At 43.8% G+C, this 18,684-nt stretch overlaps 1 protein-coding gene across 1 annotated transcript in view; it reads left to right on the forward strand.

The window, feature by feature from the left end:
- The window catches only part of plekhg5b (pleckstrin homology domain containing, family G (with RhoGef domain) member 5b), a 61,909-nt gene that overhangs the window by 25,320 nt on the left and 17,905 nt on the right, over nt 1-18,684 (forward strand). Inside the window, 6 exon segments of the mRNA XM_030424104.1 lie at nt 10,817-10,958; nt 11,982-12,081; nt 12,316-12,376; nt 12,744-12,835; nt 12,933-13,069; nt 15,443-15,609. Of these exon segments, the coding sequence (XP_030279964.1) occupies nt 10,817-10,958; nt 11,982-12,081; nt 12,316-12,376; nt 12,744-12,835; nt 12,933-13,069; nt 15,443-15,609 (699 nt within the window).

An 18,684-nucleotide genomic window follows, 5' to 3' on the forward strand; every position in this document is an offset into this window, starting at 1 on the left:
GGCTGTGCTGTGTGGGGGTCAGACGTGTTTCAGCCGAAGTGGAATGTCATAAACAATTAAAGAAAACTGAAATCTCTCCAGCTTCTGCTCTAAAAATTCATCCGAAATACAACCTATAACGAAATTACAGAAGAATTTCCTGTTGCCGGTAATTGTTGCAGTTTTTGTTTACGTTTGGATTCAGTTGAGAAAAAAAAAAAAAAATGTTGTGGGCCATGTCTAGTTGTCCCGAAGGAAGATGAGAAGGTAATATTTTTCTGGGGCAAACTTTGCTGCATGTTGAAACATACCTTTCACTGGAATGCATAGTCCGCTTCACAAGAGAGGAGCTACAGTATTTCCTGTGAGCATGTTTGTTCCTGAGTTTGTTTCTTTTTTTGGCAAATGCTGAAGTGTAGTGTGTGTGTGTGTGTGTGTGTGTGTGTGTGTGTGTGTGTGTGTGTGTGTGTGTGTGTGTGTGTGTGTGTGTGTGTGTGTGTGTGTGTGCGCGCGCTGTCAGATGAACCTGTCCGAGTATTTGCATCGCTCTCTGCTGTTTGTGATATTGGCAGGGGGTAACGGATAAAACGAGGTGTGACAAAGTCGTTGACGCACCATCAGGACAGTCTTTTGCATATTTATTACCCGAGGAGAAAATGCAAAATGTTCCATAATGGACTTTGGAGTTATTAACTTCTTGCTGTGCTGCAGGATGAGCGTGAAAGTGATGTCACTGAGCGAATGGTATAAAATGAGTCCATTTCTCCTAAATGTCTGTAGTGTGTAATCTGGGAAAAAACCCTCCTCCCCCTCCATGTGTCACAGTGCAGGGGAGGATGACATTATGAAATGTTTGTAATCTGATGTCCAGATTATATCCAAGGCAAATGAGTCACTCAAACTGTTCCTCAGTGTCATATGAGCCTGATATGTATGTTGTCAGAACTGTTCTCAGAGTGTTGACGACCTTTGTAGCTGCAAAGATCTGCGAAAAAGCTGGGAAATTAAAAGAAACAACAAAAAAAACCTGAGTTATGCAAAGTGACTAAACCACTGGCTCGCTAAGGACGTATTTCCACTGCATGATACGACTCGCTCTGCTCGACTCGACACGGTTTGGTACCTGGCACCTTGTCGGTTTTGTTTCCCACTGCAGCTGGTCCCTTCTCAGCGTAGGTGGGATTCTTGGCGTCGACGCGTGAAACAACATAAAGATATAGGAACAATAGAGGTTAAATATCCTTTCGCTTTTGAGATCTCATGTCTCGCTGATTGGCTTGGCTGACCAATCTAGCTTTTGATACCTCTCACGTGTATTTAAAGAGATTCAAAGGTGATGTCATCTTTGGCCTTTGCAAAACACAAAACACAACAGCAATAGTGTAAAGAAACTGATTAAAAGTGTGTTAAAGCTGCAAATGTTAGCATTCCTGGCTAGATAGCTCGCCACCCATAAATGCCTACCTTGCATTACTTCCACAGCGAAGTGCCATCTGATTTACAGACTGGAGTTACAGGTTATATGAGCGGAAGCTCTGATCAGGACCTGCACACACCACCTGTGTGGCAGATTAGATGCTGCTACTGTATTAGCATTTAAGCTAACGTGAGCGACTCTGTGCTGCTCTTAATTCGGTTTGAAGAAGTTAAGACTTCAGCCAAACGTTTCATCCAAGATAGCTTTGCAGTGCATTTCCCAAACTCATCCCGTAGTCCTCACGCTTACATACTCGTCTATTATATAAGTGAAATCACAAGGGTTACCGAGGAGGGCGGGGCTTAGCGAGCTGTCAACTGTTTCTCAACCTGTTGGACTTGATGACGCTGTATTCAAAGGTCTCAGAAATTAAGTTGTAACGAGCATAAATGATCCTTTTACAGTATCAGTTACATGTGTTTAAATGTTCAGTGTGACTTACGGGGATCATTACGTACACCTGCTGTCATCCTTTTATTTTCACTTGCAGTTATTAGCTTTGGATGACTTCATCCCCCGTTAAACGCCCTCCTCATCCCACATTTGAAGTCTGCGAGTGAATGAACGCTCACCAGAGTTTAGTGCCGCGGCTCCTTTTGATGAACACACTCAACATGTGTTGGAGTAACACACGCGCACACACTCTCCTGAGAGGGAGAAACACAACAAGTGCCTCCGTTTGAGTAATTCCATATGTGTACGAGGCGTACGGTACCAGAAAGAGGGAGAGTCGGTTAATAGGGAACAGCCATGCAGACAGGCAAGGCAGTCTTGTTGCATAACTCCTCGCCGAGCCAGAGGACAGATGGCGGCAGAGTAAAGCGAGCGCGCGTCAGTGGCTCTCTCCCATGCCACTCCTCAACAGATGCATCGTTTATTTATTGAAAAATAAATCAGACCCGGGCCGGGCCAGCCCAGCTCCCCTCTTTGATCTCCTGCAGCCTCGCTGGCCGCTGTTTCTAATCCCACCTACTGGCCCACAGCTAATGGCAATTCTGTGTAATGTTTAGGAAAGCAGGCCCTCTCCAGAGTACGTAAGGAGGCCCCGTGGGGTCGAGTGCTTGCTCCCAAGACGACAATGAAAACAGGCTCATAGATAAAGGTAGCAGAAACATCACATGTGGCACGTGAGTTTGACATGTTTGATGAAGAGCATTTTCAGTTTTTTAAAGCTTTTCTTTGACAATCAATCGTACTTAACATTGTAACAGATTATTGTAATGTTAGATGTATCTAAGAACTAAAGGATGTCTTGACAGTTCAGTTGTGTGCAGGAAGGTGAGTTGCTAGAGGAGTTAATGCCTGTGGATCCTGGGATCGAACCACTAGCCTTTCAATTATTGGACGATCCTCAACAGTCACGGTTGAAGCGCAGTTTGAGCAGACCCCAGGTATTCAAGAAGCTTGTTCCACAGTTTGGGAGCATTAAACAACTAAAATCTGCTTCACACGGCTTGGTTTTGATCCTGGGAACACTGAATAAACCTGTCCCAGATGTCCTGAGGGATGTGGATCTTTCATAATGTATGGTTAATCAGAGATGTATTCAGGCCGAGGCCATTTATTGCTCTGTAAACAGGTAATAAGATTTTCCAAAAAATCATTCCTTTGACACACAGGAAGCCAGCGTGGGGATCAGATCCGGTGTTTTGTGCTCCACTTACTTAGTGGACTACAAAGGAAAATGACTTGTGACGATCTGAAGGATTAAAGCAGAAAGAGTTGGCATTTGACAGAGAAACATTTAGCTTTAGATGCATGTAGACACAGGATGGTACACTTGTGTTTGTGTAGTCTCTGCACTGTGTACTTTGCTGTACTGATGCATGCACAGGTCAAAGGTCAGCACCCGAGTGTATTTGACTGTAAAAATGAGACCGTGGTCGTCTTCCCTCGAGTCGTAGACTATGAACCACTGATGACGTGTACTGGTGTCTGACTTTTGGGTCGTCTTTGATTAGTTCGATGCTGTAGACCGTATGAGTTGCTCTGACCAAAGTCTGTCTGGATGTTTGACTGACTTCACTGCAGTCATACTATTTGAACAAGACTGTGCATGACTCTGCCTCGTCTAGCGCTAACCAATCATTTGCGAGCGTGGGCGTGTTTATTGGGATGCGCTGGAGCTTTGCTGCTTTTCTCTTTCTGTGTGTTTTTCTGTTAAGAAAGAGACAAAAAAAAAACAACGGCAAAGCCCGGGCGGGTTTTTGTAGGAAAAACAAGAGGGTGAGCTTGTTGGCTCGAAGCTTCCATGAGCGGACTCCTCCTGCCCCTCATGACTGATGAGGAGGAGCGGTGTTAATGCTAACATAACTCACTGCTGAGGAGAATCTCGACCCTGTTGCCAAATCAGTGATGACTTTCATGTTGGGACAGGACCTTAAAGCAGCCTTCACTGTGGGAGTGGAGTGATGGTAAGCATTAAAGTTGGCCCGTGCAATTAAACACGGTGTACCTGGATGTCACCAGCAGTCTCAACACAGACTGAAGTACAGCAAAAACATTTCAGTGGGCTTAACAATAAGGTTTTAGCTCAACTTAACCAAACATAATCCTCCATTGTCCCCTGATATGAAGCACTGGTAAAGCCGTTGTTCTTTGTGTTGATTCAGGTTCGCTTTGATTTCGTCTTTTCTATAGAGAGTGTGTGTGTGTGTGTGTGTGTGTGTGTGACGATGGCCGCTTGGAACAATGAGTGTGCTCTATGGGTGTGGGCACTACTATGACAAACAGCTGTGTGTGTGTTTATGTGTGTGTTACAGAGCAGTGCATTTGTGGGAACTTGTGTTTTCACAATAAGAGATAAAAGAGATAAAAGATAAGATTTTTTGTATTCTCTTGCAGAATGTTTTTCTGTTAGATGCAGTTAATGTATGTGTTGTTCATAAACGCAGCTACACTTCCTTCAGTCCGACACAAACACACAACGGTAAATGGTACACAATAAAAGCTTAATTAAAAGCTCGAGCTGGAGCATGTTTCCTCTCTTGGCCAGCTCTGTTGTATAATACCTATCCTATTATTATACATCTGGTTGGCTACTTTTTGTCTCGTGTTGACACTAATTTCTCCACATCAGGGGTTGGTTTTCATAGCCAGGTTTTTATTTTTAAACCAGTCCAACCAGGTAAAATATTCAGATTTGTAATGCTCAGACAATAACGAACCTCTTGTCAAACCTTTTACCTCTCCCTCCCCTTTTTTGTCAGACACGAGCAATGTAGAAATCTGCTTCACGTTGATGCCCGATGCATTATGGTTTTGCGTTGTCCGCAGAAGTCGACTGGGCTTCAAGGGTGAACTGGTGAGAATTTGGTGGTCAAAGGTCAACACCACTGTGCTAACCCTAACCCTAACCATATCACAGCATACAAACTTGATGCAGTGATACTAATTTGAGCATGCCCAGACTGCCACCAGCAGCAGATTATATCATTTGTGGCTAATCTAACTAAAATGGAAGAAATCTTTGTAGGTCTGACCTTTTGAGTTTCTCGGCAACAGCACACATGGTTGTCTGGCCGATGGCACTAATTAACATTCATTTTATAACACCTAAAATTAAACTTTTGGCTTTTCACTGTCTGGTTAATGCACTCTCTGCAAACGGGGCGTCTGCACTGGGCTTAGCCTCATTCTCACTGCGTGGGATGGTCCCAATAGAAAAGCTCCGAGCAGTTAACCAGACTTAGAAATGCCAAACCAACCTCTTAGTCCTCACCATGAAAGTCTTGTCATGAAAGATTGTTTGGAGACACTTCTAATAAAGAATAAATCTCACCTTTTGTGAGCTTTTCTATGGGAACCATCCAGGACAGTCTCCCAAACAATGGGAGAGAAAGAAGCCACATGAGGCCAAAGTTTGTCATCACTCTGTAATACCATCGACCGTGAGTGAACTCATATTCTATACTCAATACTCTCATGTATTTTAAGCAAGTAACTAAAATCCCCAATACAGTCGATTTGTATTTCATATTTTGTGCTGTTTGTCTTTCGGTCTATTTCCTGATTTGCAGCTAGATTACATTTGTATATCTAATTGAGAAGTTTTCTTTATTTAAAACTTTAGTTATAGATTTGGAAAAATAACGTATCCAGACATGATCAGAGATTCAGTTTCTATAACAATGCTGTCAAACTTAATCCCTCTCATGCGTTACGCAACAAAACAAGAACGGCCCATTATCTCTGTAAAGATACACCACCATAATAATTAGCTGTGACAGAAACTATAGCCTATGGCTTGAATACCCTTTTGTCTTTTTTTTACTCCTCAAACACACATGTGTTCAGGGTGATGCGTGCGATTACATAACTGCTAGGTGTGCTCTGGCAGGACAAGCTGTTCCGGAGGAGGGCTGGGTAAGGTTAGAGGGGGGGAATTGTGGTCAGGTTGCAGACTGACAAGATGTGGAGATCATTACTGAGCAGATTCTCTCTCTGCTCCTCACTGCAGCCCTGTGATGGATGGGCCTTGTATCACATTGAGTCAGATCTGTAATCTGGGTTTGAATTTATCTACGGCCTTTCCCTCAGCGTGTCACATAATTCCGTACACAAAGACTGATTACCCACAGATTTTCCAGCCTGCGAGGATGTGGCAAGCCGACAAAATGTATTTTAAATGTTTTAGTCGGGAGCCAGAATTGTAATGGTGGTGAGGACGTCGCAGCCAAATTGAAGTGCCAGGCTGTTGCTGTAAACCCACAGTTTCCATCCTTAATTATAAATCACATTTAAGACATTTGAATCACAAGCCGATATAACTGTTCCCCCCACTTTAATGTCTTTAGCATCAGCTGTTGTAGTCGTCTTGTGCTCTGTAAAGCTATTTGTTTGCACCGAAAGAAGATTAATAATTAAAGTGATTTAATTTAAGTGAGCGTCTACAGGATGTGTTTTAAAGTGTGTTGGAAGGGCCCTCGCATGTTGCGAGCCAGCGTTTGAAGGATTTAAGTGTTAAGGTAATAATCCTGATTCACCTCAGAAGACTCCAGTCGTCTCCTTCCAAACAAAAACGGCTTTATTACAGCGGAGCGGCTGGTGCGCGGTTCATCGATGACACAGCCTCGCAGCGGGCATGCCTGCCTTTGCAAGTCCATGTACGTTTATGTGCGTGGAAGTGTTGCCGTGTTTGCAGGATGTGTGGAAACAAGGGTGCATAAGCAGGTGCCACGTGGCATTGGATGTGCTAAGCCAAGACGAGGGCCGCTGTGGGGCCAGTGTGTGTTCTCAGCTGTTGGGGAAGGGGGATGAAGGTGGGGCTGTGTGTGTGTGTGTGTGTGTGTGTGTGTGTGTGTGTGTGTGTGTGTGTGTGTGTGTGTGTGTGATTTCATCTATAGTCACTCATGCTCCCCTGAACCTCCCCACTAATCCAGCAAGATCTGAGAGCAGCATGCGGGGGCGACACGCGACACACACTCACATGACAAGTGTTGTCTCGCACACATTCATACGCTCGCAGTACGAGGCACGCATGGCCTCCCGTCAGCTGTTCGGCACGGTCACATTCTCCCGCAGTCAGCTTCGCTTACACCCTCCCACTCTTCGTTTGTGTTGAGAAAACTGATCCGGAGTAATGAAAGTCAGGTTGTCCTCATACCTGAGTATCAATCATCCATCTCATTTATAGGAATGTTCAGTATTGCAAAAATCCCTGTTGGACAAATCCAGAGCTCAAACTCAGTTGTTTTAGGTCCATTTTCAGGTATCTGCCACGCATCTAAGACTATAAGCTTTTCTTTTTTTTCCAGTTTGGTGCTTTCTGGTAACTCGTAGGGCCTTTTCTTCATCCTGTGATGCACTCGCTTGTCTTGGCTAGCTGTCAGATATTTTCAGCTACTTTCGTTGAAGCAGGAATGTGAACACCCCAACTTGATAGTGAGGAGGGCCTACCGATCTAGACTATTGTCTAAATATGGCATCTGATTTGCTCAGATTTCTCTGGCCCGGCCGTCTGTCTCTGCACCTCAGGGGGAACATACCACCTCTGTGTGATGGGACATTTGACTCTACTACACGAAAATGTGCGAGCATGTGTTGACTTCAGAGGAGCATAAGTGGGTGATGTTGTAACAGCTTTCTGTGACTTGTCTGCTTCTGCCATGAAGCTGTCTCTGTGGCGGCGTGGCCGTCAAGTGGTAAGATAAGTCACTGACTCAGTCGGAGGTGAGACACTTCACTCACTGTACCTGCAGCTCGTTGAACGTCACAGTTAACGTCAACTGCAACTGTTGAGAAACGTCCTGAACTGAATAGCACCATAGTCACAGTGAGCACAGGACTGAACAGGATCCCATTATGTTGAAAAAAAGGTAGAACACACCTTTCTGTTCCGGCTTGAAATACCTCAACAACTATTGGATGGGTTGCCATGACATATTTGGCATATTTTGCCAAAATGAATCCTACTGACTTGGGTAATCGCCTGAGTTTTGCCCTCAGCTGTACTTTGTGTTTTTTTGTGGTATTTTTCATCGTGATATGAGACTATATATATCATCTTCAATTTTGGATATTGTTATTTTGGGATCTGGCATAAGTCTTTTCCTGGTTTTAAAAGCTTCAGAAGAGTAAAGTGATGTCATTTCCTGAACTTATCAGACTGTTTTACTTGTTTTAATACTTTCCTTTACCCGCTTAGTCATCATATCAACATTAGTGAAGTAGCAGTAGTCATGCCAACAATATTGTCACAACATCAATATCAGGGCTTTTGTTCAAGGTATTGTGATGTTTGATTTTGTCACATGCTTTTGAGGCTATTTTGAAATATTGAGATATAGTGTATATCGTCTAAAAATATTGTGATATCTTTTTAAAGCCTGATAACCCAGCTCTGTTTGGTTAAATGTTATTTTAAGATGCTAAACATAGCAGATGTCACATTGCTGATTTGTGATCGACTGTTTCACATTTTGACGCATCTCAACCTTGCTTTAACCTTCTTTATATGGCATAAGCGGCCCAACGTGAATATCAGTGCATTGTTCGAATGTCAGACGATAAAGCATCACTTATTACCAGGTAATGACAGTGTTCTTTTTTTATTTGATGACATGATTGATGCCGTGAAGTTGTGAACAAATTGCGTCCATGCTTTTTTTTATGTCCATCGGATGAATGGCAGATAGCTTTGTGATAATGCCAGGATCTCCACAGCTGAAAACCGCATGTTGGAAATACCTGCTCACGTCTTTTTATGTAAACGCCATCAACGACAATAGATGACATGTGAGCATGTTGAAGGGTTGTCCCTTTTTCATAGGGGCCGGTATTAAACAATAGCTCTTGTATTTCATAACTGCTGCAACTGAATTGAGAGGAAGATTGCTGAAAATCCAAAACAATGAGCTAAAAGATGCTAAAATGTTCCCAGGTGATCATTTTCGTGCGTCATCACTACGAGAGATTCCCTCCATATGTGAGTGTTTATTTAATCTGTTGTTCATATAAAAATATTGGTAATACTGGATCAAAGATGAATACTAATTAAAACTAATATCTTATTTTAGTAGACTTCATAGTAAATACAACATTAGAACGGTCCACTGCTCATGTTTCTTGCTCTGCCACACTTTGTTTTAGTTGTGTCCCCATGTTCCCATATCTCAGCAGTTACCTTCGTAAGTACAATATTATCATAACTGATAGGGACGAGCCAAAACTATGAAAATAAGACCAAAGTTGTAATAAACCGGATTGCAGTTGTCGGAGGAGAGCGTGTCAACAAACAGGGCCGTTTCTCGTAGCCTCACTGACTCTGGTCTCAGTCTCTTTCTATTTAAAACCCGGTGGGGGGCTCTGCCTGGGTATGGTGACCCTGGGTGTATGAGAGGAAGGGAGGAGTCGGTGGTGGTGGTGGCAGCCGACCGAGAAGAAGGGGAGAGAGAGGAAAAAGAGGAGAGGACCCTGGCTCGTGGAGCTCAGAGCGGGGCTGTTTAATCTCTGCAGGACCGTCAGATGGCTTTGACAGAGCACAGGCACCAATTAGGCTGCAAGATTAGGGGGGCTTTGTACTTCTGAAAAGCTTCTGGATGGACCTTCTTTTTTTTTTTTCTTCCTTCCTGCCTTGGGTTTATATCTTTACTGGGACTCCTCACCCTCCAATAACCCTTATCCCTCCCTCCTTCCCTCCCTCGCTCCTTCTGTCCTCTTCAAGCCCTGCGACCTGCTCCTTGAAATCTGCGATTATACCTGGCTAGACATTGAGAGGAGTGGATTAATAAGGCAGCTCGACAGTGTGGCTTGACGGGGGCGCGCTCGCAGAGTGAATTAGCAGGCCAACGTGGTGGCGAGTTGGATGTTTATTGGGGTCCTGGGAGCCTGCTGGCATGGATACAGAGGCGATTTGCAGGAGCGGGGGCGACTGCTGCTCCGGTCTGCAGAATATGACGGTAGAGTACCAGGGGAGGGCAGAGAGAGAGTCAGTTTGTGTTGAATTCTACGTTACTTGATGGCACTTAAACTCTGTTATGTCTAGCAGGAGCATTTGGCAGTGCATATGCATGTATATTAACAATATAGCTACTCAGGACGGACCAATGTCGCAGCGTTTAGTCAGAGGATGGCGTCCATGTCTAGAGTGTTTACATGAAAGCTACATTCCCGAGCTCAAACCCCCCGTTGTGCACATACACACATATTTACACACACTCACATGCGCAGATACACTGCTCCTCTTGAGTACATGGAAACAATGACAGGAAGTACATTAGTGGGACCTCCATTGTATCTCCCCATACGTCCTCGCTTCCTGAGCCGGGTGTGGGTGATGGCGAGAGGGGACACAGGGTGGAGTGACTAGATGTAGAAGAGCCCTCTGGTGCCACCCGGACACCGCTGAGGTGAGCGAAAGAATAGTAAGAAGGGGGAGGATGGGGCGTATCTGTCTGGGCCGAGAGAGAGATCCTTAATCCTGCAGCCTTCTGCTGCCCGTCGCCGAAAAGTGTCCCAGTTGCTGACCTGTGGTCAGTTTCATTGTTTCACCTCTCGGGATACCATTTCAGATTACATAAGTGTAAGCTTGTCCCAGATCAGCACAGAAGGTGTAAAAACTAACTTTAAGTCAATTAGTTGTCCTCCCGCAGAGGGGGACAGATGGTGGGAGGGTGGGAGTCACCGAACCTCAGGAATGCCCGTGGCTGCCTCTGTGGTCATTTAATTGTGGCAGAAACAATAGTGAGGCAGGGAGCTGTTTATTCTAAATGTGTGTGACTGCTGTACCCTTTCACTTTGGCCCAGTCTGTTAAAAATGTTTTTGTATTTTAATGCAGGGACCTCGTGTACTTGGCAGTTATGTGATTTAACTTTCTCTTGTCCTCTTTTTCCCCTCTGTGTCTCTGTTTCTGCTTTTAGGTTTGCCACCACCCAGACTGCCTAGACCTGAATAGCAAAAGCCCCCTTCACCTGTGTGAGTCATGTGACTCACGCTGCCATTCAGAGAACACAGACAACATGCACTTTGACCGGCACCCCCGATTTGACTTGCAACCTCAAGGTAGACCTGCTGCTGTATTTCTTTATTTGGTATTCGCCTCTTCCAGTCATGTCATACCCGTTGCCTCATTACAGGATGTCACTGTGTAATTATCAAGGACACTGAGACGAGTTGTTGTCTACATAAGGCAAATCATGTAAAACATCTTGTCCCATAATCCATCCTGTTAACGTCATTTAGAGATGACTTGGAAGCTAAAGTACGTGTTGTTCCGAGCAAGTAGCTTTACATTCTTTCAAGACAAAGACATTTTCACAGCGCAGGAGTAGTTACGTCTTTGAATTGACTTACAACAACCTGTACAGCTGCGTTGATCTCTTCCATGCCTCTGGCAAAGGAAGCAAGCTATGCAGGAAAATGACGTCGTCAGCTCTAATTGGTTGACTGTTTTTTCCAACTGGTAGAAACTGCCATCATTGGGCGCAATGCAAACCAGGCTAATGCTAATGAGCCGTGCAGACTATTTAAGATTTTTTGCCCACGCCCCTTGAGAATAGTGGTTAATTGAATCTGGCAAAGTCTGACACTGTGGGGCCCAGGCTACGACCTGGATCCTGTCATTTAGCCTGTGTTTTTATCTGCACTTTGCAAATTAGCACCAGTAAAGGTACGCTGAATTCGCTATTAGCAGTTCCTGTTTGCAGTGCACATATGAATGCACATGCCACTATAACTGGATTTGTTTGAGAATGAAGCAAATTTAAAGACATGAGGATTCTCAGGCAAGTTCCAGAGTTAAAGGAAGAGTGTGTTTTCTATATACTTTAGATTTATGGACGTTTATTCAAGATATACATCAGAGATAATCATCACAATAAACCTCTGATCCAGACTAACAAGGACACTGACTCCAGAAAGAGTGGAATCTCAGATAAAGAGAAATTAAAGTCAATCTCTCCGCATGGTGATATAGCACAAGAAGTGCGGGTGATCAGTTTCCTTTGGATGAAACGACCATTTAAAGCTTGATATTAAACGTTGTGATCCAACAGAAGGACTGACTGTTGTGTTTTTGACCTTTAGCCTCCATCCTGGCCCGGAACGTGTCCACGCGCTCCTGTCCCCCGCGCACCAGCCCCCCCTCCGACCTGGAGGAAGAGGATGAGGGGAGCAATGACCGCGGGTCAGTAACCCTCTGTTATATCATGCTAGTGCTCATGTAGTCCTGCCTGTCAGTAGAACTCTTTTCCTTTTACACTGGAGGATGATTTACAGCCATGTAATGTGTCTCTGCTGACAGTTTCTGATCACTTATTTCCAGGTCCCCACGGTAACATTAAACATTCTCATATGTTGGGTTCTTTTGAAGAACGGGGATATAAAAAGGTATGTTAATGTGTGTGTAACTGTTTTGCAGGGAGCGTAAAACAGGGGGGATGAAGTTGGTGAAAAAGAAACCAAGGAGACGACACACTGATGTAAGTAATCATACAGACACATGGGCCTCTGTGTGCAACGTAAAAAGTCCCCCCATGAAACAGTAGATTCATTTCTGTTCCTGCAGGGAGGGTACTGCTTCTTCACTTCAAGATATTTTTAGGGAAATATACCGTCTTTTTCACTTATTTGTGTGTGTTTGATACAAGCACAGCTACTATTATTCTCCGCTGCGATGATATAACATAATGGTCTCCCAGGCTGCTCTTTGTCTCAGTCAGGCAGCGTAGTGAGAAGGAGCCCCCCTGTGGATCCGCTGAGAGCTCGCATACAGCTCGAGCCCGGGGTGGGCCGGCAAAGCTGCAGCCCCACCTGAGTAAACTAACAGTGTGTCTGTGCCCCCTGCAGGACCCCAGTAAGGAGTGCTTCAGCCTAAAGTTCGATCTCAACGTGGACATCAACACAGAAATCGTACCTGCAATGAAAAAGAAAACCCTGAGGTGAGAGGGGGGAGGAGGAGGAGGAGCGGCCACGCAGAATGTGTTGCAAGAGTTTGAACCATAATTAACAGCTTCCTGTTTATCTGAACTTTACCAGAGAGGTTTTAGGTCCAGTGTTTGAGAGGAACGGCATTGAGCTGTCCCGGGTCGACTTGTTCCTGGATCAGTCCAACACGCCGCTGTCCCTCAACTTCGAGGCCTACCGGTTTGGAGGACACTACCTCAAAGTCAAAGGTAAAAACACCACGTGACACATTCATGGATTTCAGCACAGATTCAACCCCACCTTGCGATTAAGCTCTATTCTTTAGAGTATAATTTATAGTAAATAGTGAAGCTGCATTTGGCCTCGTCTCTGGTAGAAATGAAAGAAAAAGCAGCAGAGCACAGTTTGCACTCATTCAGAGTATATTTAAGCCGTTCTGGTCTAGAAGCACAAAATATGGCCGGATGGGAGGATCGGGAGTGGAAGTTCATACCAACCTGATTTATCACTGCCTTTGCTGAGAAAAGCAGGTGTAAAATGTATTTTATTGGACACACACTGTGGGAGAAACACAAGCCAGATCAGAACAGTGAGACCTCGGACAAATTGCAGGAAATGAGAAGATGTAAAGATAGAAACTTTACAGAGAGTTTTCATCCAAAAGCAACTATGTGAGAGTTTGGATTTAACTCGACCTCTCTGCTTCCCTCAGTGGGCTCCTGCTCGAATATGTATTTTTTTTCTGACCTTAAACAACCCGCAGCAGGACCAATTTATTGTTTGAAGCAGGCAGTAACACAAATACAGCTTTCCTTTAGCAGAGGGAAGATTGAGAAGCACGTTCACATCCAAAACTGTCTTCTGTTTATTCACGTTTGTCACATGCAGCAGCAGAAAACACTTTCTTTAGCAATCCATTGCTAACGTATCAAAAAAGATGCAAATCAGATGAGCTGCACCTGGGCTCTATTATGTTTGTGGTCTTTTGCATTTTCCATCAATTTTGCATTCGAGATGTTAGATTGCAGCAGGAATAATTAGCCATAACGGTTCCACAGAAAATATATTTCACTTTGATATTATACTATACTATTTGATATTTGAGTCCATCAGTGATACATAATAGTGTGAATAGCAGTTCAGTGGTATGTGGTGGTGAGATATTTCTAAAGACACTGCTGGTAGCATGGTAGGTCATGTTGGCATTGCTAATTCAATCATAACTGTACTTGTGAAAGGAATACGGGCAAACATTCACAACATAAACTTAAATTATAACGACAGCTTTAGAAAGTGTTAATCTTTCACTTTGTTAATAGAAAGTGCGAAGCCGTTTAGTGTTCTAGATCAAAGTCATTCTGTATTTTAGACATCACGCTATTCTTATCTTTGTTCCTTCAACAATGACTAAGGGGTTACAGACGGCATTGGCCAGTTTCCTCTCGCATCCTTGTTTCTGACGAGGAGGAAAAGGAGTGGACTACATCCTTGGAAGACATCCTAACGAAGGGAAAAATTGTCACTTTCCTGCTCAACCTTGTTCCAGAAGATCATTAAGATTCCCATGACTCTTAATAACACAGCAGCAGCTTGATGACTCTGCCAGCTTTCTTTCCCCAGTGGAAACTGGGAATGGTGCCTCTCCTCTACGATCGCTGCAGTTAAACTTGTTGCAGCCTCTGGATCAAAGGCCCATTTAAGCTTTCCATAAAAGAGATCCTATGCCATGACTAACTGCTATTTCGTTTGAAACTGCCACCACCCCGACTCACACCTCTTGACCACAGTCTGGAGTTACACACAGTCTGAAACACAGAGGTCGAGGGCAAACAGTCTACAGCTGTTTAGTCACGTGTTCTGCTCTGTTTGGTTCTGTATGGTTAACACTTTCCATCAAACCTCTTTTTTTCCCTCTTAAATTAAAGCATCCACAACTAAGATTTTTATTTTAACAACAGATCACATAACTACTGTTGGTAAAGCCACTCAGCTAGATTTTTGCAAGTAACTTGGTTTGGTTCACTCTCATCGATCTCAGTGTTGTTTTTTCCACAGTAGGAAGCTGTTTTTCAGCAAAAAAAGCTTTAAAAATGTCTGCACGCTACCCGAAGAGGAAGTAGTTGTAGCATTTAGCAGCTAAAGATGCACATATTTCCCTCAGAAGTTCATGGACACCAAAAACTGAGCTAAAAGAGAGGGAATATTGGACTTAAATTTACCAGATGGCGAGAAACACAACTGAATAAATACTGGATGTGTGATTGGACAGTGTTTAATAACAAGTTGATAAAATGTCACTGCTTTGTCCACAACTACATTCAGCTGCCATAAAGTGGCCAGTCAAAGTCCAAGTTTGTCCAGGTTTTTTCTTCGACGATGTTCACAGGGGCCTGTTTGAGGCTTCGACTTCAAGCAAAAACACTGAGCTGAATACTTTGGGTGTGGTGTTCTGTTGAAAATGACTCAAAACCGAAAAAAAAAGAAAAGTGAACTTGCAAGTTTCTTCCTGCGCATTGAAAAATAAACAAATTATGACGAGCAGATTGTGCAAGTTTACGAGTTTTACAGGATTATTACCTGAACAGCTAAATCTCCTGTTTTTTGTTTTTTCTTTTCTTCAGCACGTCTAGGTGATGAGCTGAAGGTGGAGCAGGGCGTGAAGGATTTGCGGTCGCTCAGTCTGCCCAACATGAAGCCCTCTGCAGGTCAGAGCCCCTACATCCTCACCCCAGGCAGCGAGAAGGTGGAGCATGGATCCCTGGGACGCAAAGAAAGCGTGGATCTGTTGGTGAGTTGCATCAGTCTGAACAGGATTTCATTTTTAAGGTGGTCACACGTAATGTGACGCTCCGGCTCATTACATACGAAACTGACTCTCAGACTCATCAAATCAAAATAAACCACCCCTTTAAGACAAACACAGACACAGACAGGGACACACCCAGTGACTCGCAGTGCTCTGCCACACCCTTTACTGTTTTCCATAACTTCACCTCCTCTTCCTTCACTCCCATGATGCCTTGTGACACTGCAGTATCTCATGGTAATCCCATCATGACCTCATCGCATTGCATTACCTTTATCTGTCCAGCACAACCCTGGGAATGTATTTTTGGATTTCCGCTTCAGTCTACTGCCAGCTGTGTGTTTGTCTTTGTGCGCACGCTCGTGTATGTGCCTGCCAGCATGCCTGCTCGGTGCTGCCGACTGATCCCTCGAATCTCGTACGGTGATGAGTTCACTCAGGAACACTCTGTGCCACTTCAGCACTTCCTGCGGCTACAGGAAGTGGCTGTTTTGCTGCTGATGAGAGATGCTGAGAGGCTGAATGTAGCCTGGAGCATGGAAACAGGGCAGACGGTCATCAGGTTCACGTTGTGGTGTATACTGCAGTGACACTGGCCTGGAGTTCTAGCTCATAGACACAATAAAGCTGTTTTTTCAGCACACCACCTCGGACTGGTTTGAGCAATTCAACATGGACTATTATTTAGCCTTTTTTTTTTTTAACCATTTATCTGTCAGTTATTTCTTTTCACAAACTGATCAGATGTACGACATTGCAGTATTGTGGTTTACTGCGATTGATAAATTGTGATATGGAAAAAAACCCAGAAATGTTCACCATGTAGCTTGAATAACTCAATAGAGTAGGCAATGTCATCATAGGTGGAAGGTATTAAATGATGCGATCTTAACGTTCAGCTTGAATACAGTGAAAACACATCTAACACGATGACACAGCTGTGTTAACTTGCCTTACTTTACATTTCACTTCCTGTAACGTGACTCTTCCGCATGCTTACCTTCCTATGTTGATTTTGAAACCGTACACCGTGCAGCCGTAATGATTGTGGTGGAAGATTTACAACCTTAAAATGTTTATTAATGTTCAAAACAAGCAGCATTTGATTTTAAATATAAGAAGGCTTCTCTTTTCTAGCTGACAGCTTGGAATGATAACAGGCGGCAGCAAATCTAATCAGCTGCAGCGAGCTTACCCTTCAAATAAACTTTTGCTCCATGAGTTTGTTGAAGTGCTTCCTCCAGCTGACTTTTGAATGTTTCCAGTTGACTCATTTTGAAACAGATTTTGCAGTTACAGTGATGGCTACATGCATGATTGTGTGCTAAAAGACTGAAGCTAAAGCTAAGTAGCTTTGGTTCTGTAATGGCAGCGTGGAGCTTGTTAATTAAGACTATGTCGTTAGAGCATAACTAGCCAAAAAGGAAAGGAAAAGTCAAATTTTTTGCTAACGAGTGCGTCATATTTTAGAATCTAGACACACAAGAACAAACGATAAATGAAATTGCTGAACAGCTGAACAAAATGAGCGGTGATTGTTGCTCAGCACATATTAACCACATGAACAGGCCTTTTGTCACTGCTGTGTACTGATGCCAGGTGTTTAACAGTTGCTCAAACTTGAATCATCATCATGGAGTCATCCATGTGCCCTCTAGTATTATGAGTGTATTTCCTGTTTGGTAGGACTCACACACACACACACACATCAAACCCTACCAAGTGTTGATACGAATGATTAGGGAGAGAATTTGGTTCCCATCTGATACCAAGTAAAACCAGGATCACAGATATAAATCACACTTTCTATTCTTTCAAGGTTAAAAGGAAATAATGTGCTGTCCTGTAAGAGATAAATATGCCATGTCCACACAGACGGGGATCCTTCGCTATAACCTAAACCATCTGTCTTTGTCTCTACGTGATTATCTGCACCGCTCTGCAGATGTCTTGATTTGTTCAGTGTTCGCAGGTTTGTGCGTTTAGCTTGTGAGTGGCCCTGTTACATGCTTGAAACAAGTCATTGATCGTTAAATACCCTTCTGGCAAGTCTAGACCCACTTACAGGTGAGTTTGATTCTGTGTGTGTGTGTGCGCTCGTGCACACACTGTAAACAGACTGGCGTTGATGTCATCGTTGCTTCGGGCAGGGGAACAGGTAGTGGCTTGGTTAAAGCATTTTAATGCCATCTGTGGCGATAAGTCACTAAGTGAGTCATCAAGCACACACATAAACACTGGAGGTCGCTGAGGAAAGCAGAGTTTTTAGTCATGCAGTCATTTCTCACCAACTTGTGCCATGTGGTGCTTTGTTGAGTTTGTGCCATCAAACTACCAGCAGTGTGATTCCTACTTCACTGTAGCCACACTGCAGGTATTGACTTGTCAGTTTTATTGGCTGTGAATGTGGAGAGAGTGATGTGAGCGATAAAATCAGTGGCAGTGCAGTCCTCAGGGGGGCAGTGAAGAGCTGCATCTGACGCGTCTGTTGGATATCTGGTGAAACACATCCAGCCTCTGACTGATGGAGGTGTTTCTCTTGTTTCTTCACTCTGGTGTTTAAGCTTCACTGCGTTTGACAACAGAGGACTGCTTTCCCAGAAGGAGAAACGTTTCTCTGTGCTCACCATCAATCTAAAAGTTAAACACCTAGATCCTACAAAGGTGACATCACAACCAGTTTGGACCCAATCATGGTTCAGTATGTAATGTACACAAAGGTGATATAGAAACTTAAAGAGTGTAAACACTGAGAATGAAGTAGGAGACATCTTGTAGTTTGGCAATAAACATTTTTACATTTTCATAGATTCTGGATTTTTTCAATAACGTGGAACACGCAGATGCAGTGTGAACAGTTTTTAACAAGGTGTTTACCAGAGTATTGGTAGAGTATTTTCTGTTTAAAAGTGGCTCTATGTAACAGTTTCCTGCAATTTACATGTATTATCACCTTTTTGTTGGACGTATGTAAGCGGATTGTAAACTTGACGGGAAAAATGAGACCTTCACCTTCACTTCTCGGTTTGACTGTGGATTTCCTCATGAAGGACTCGG

Source organism: Sparus aurata, chromosome 7, assembly GCF_900880675.1.
Source record: "Sparus aurata chromosome 7, fSpaAur1.1, whole genome shotgun sequence".
In the NCBI taxonomy this organism is placed as follows: domain Eukaryota; kingdom Metazoa; phylum Chordata; class Actinopteri; order Spariformes; family Sparidae; genus Sparus; species Sparus aurata.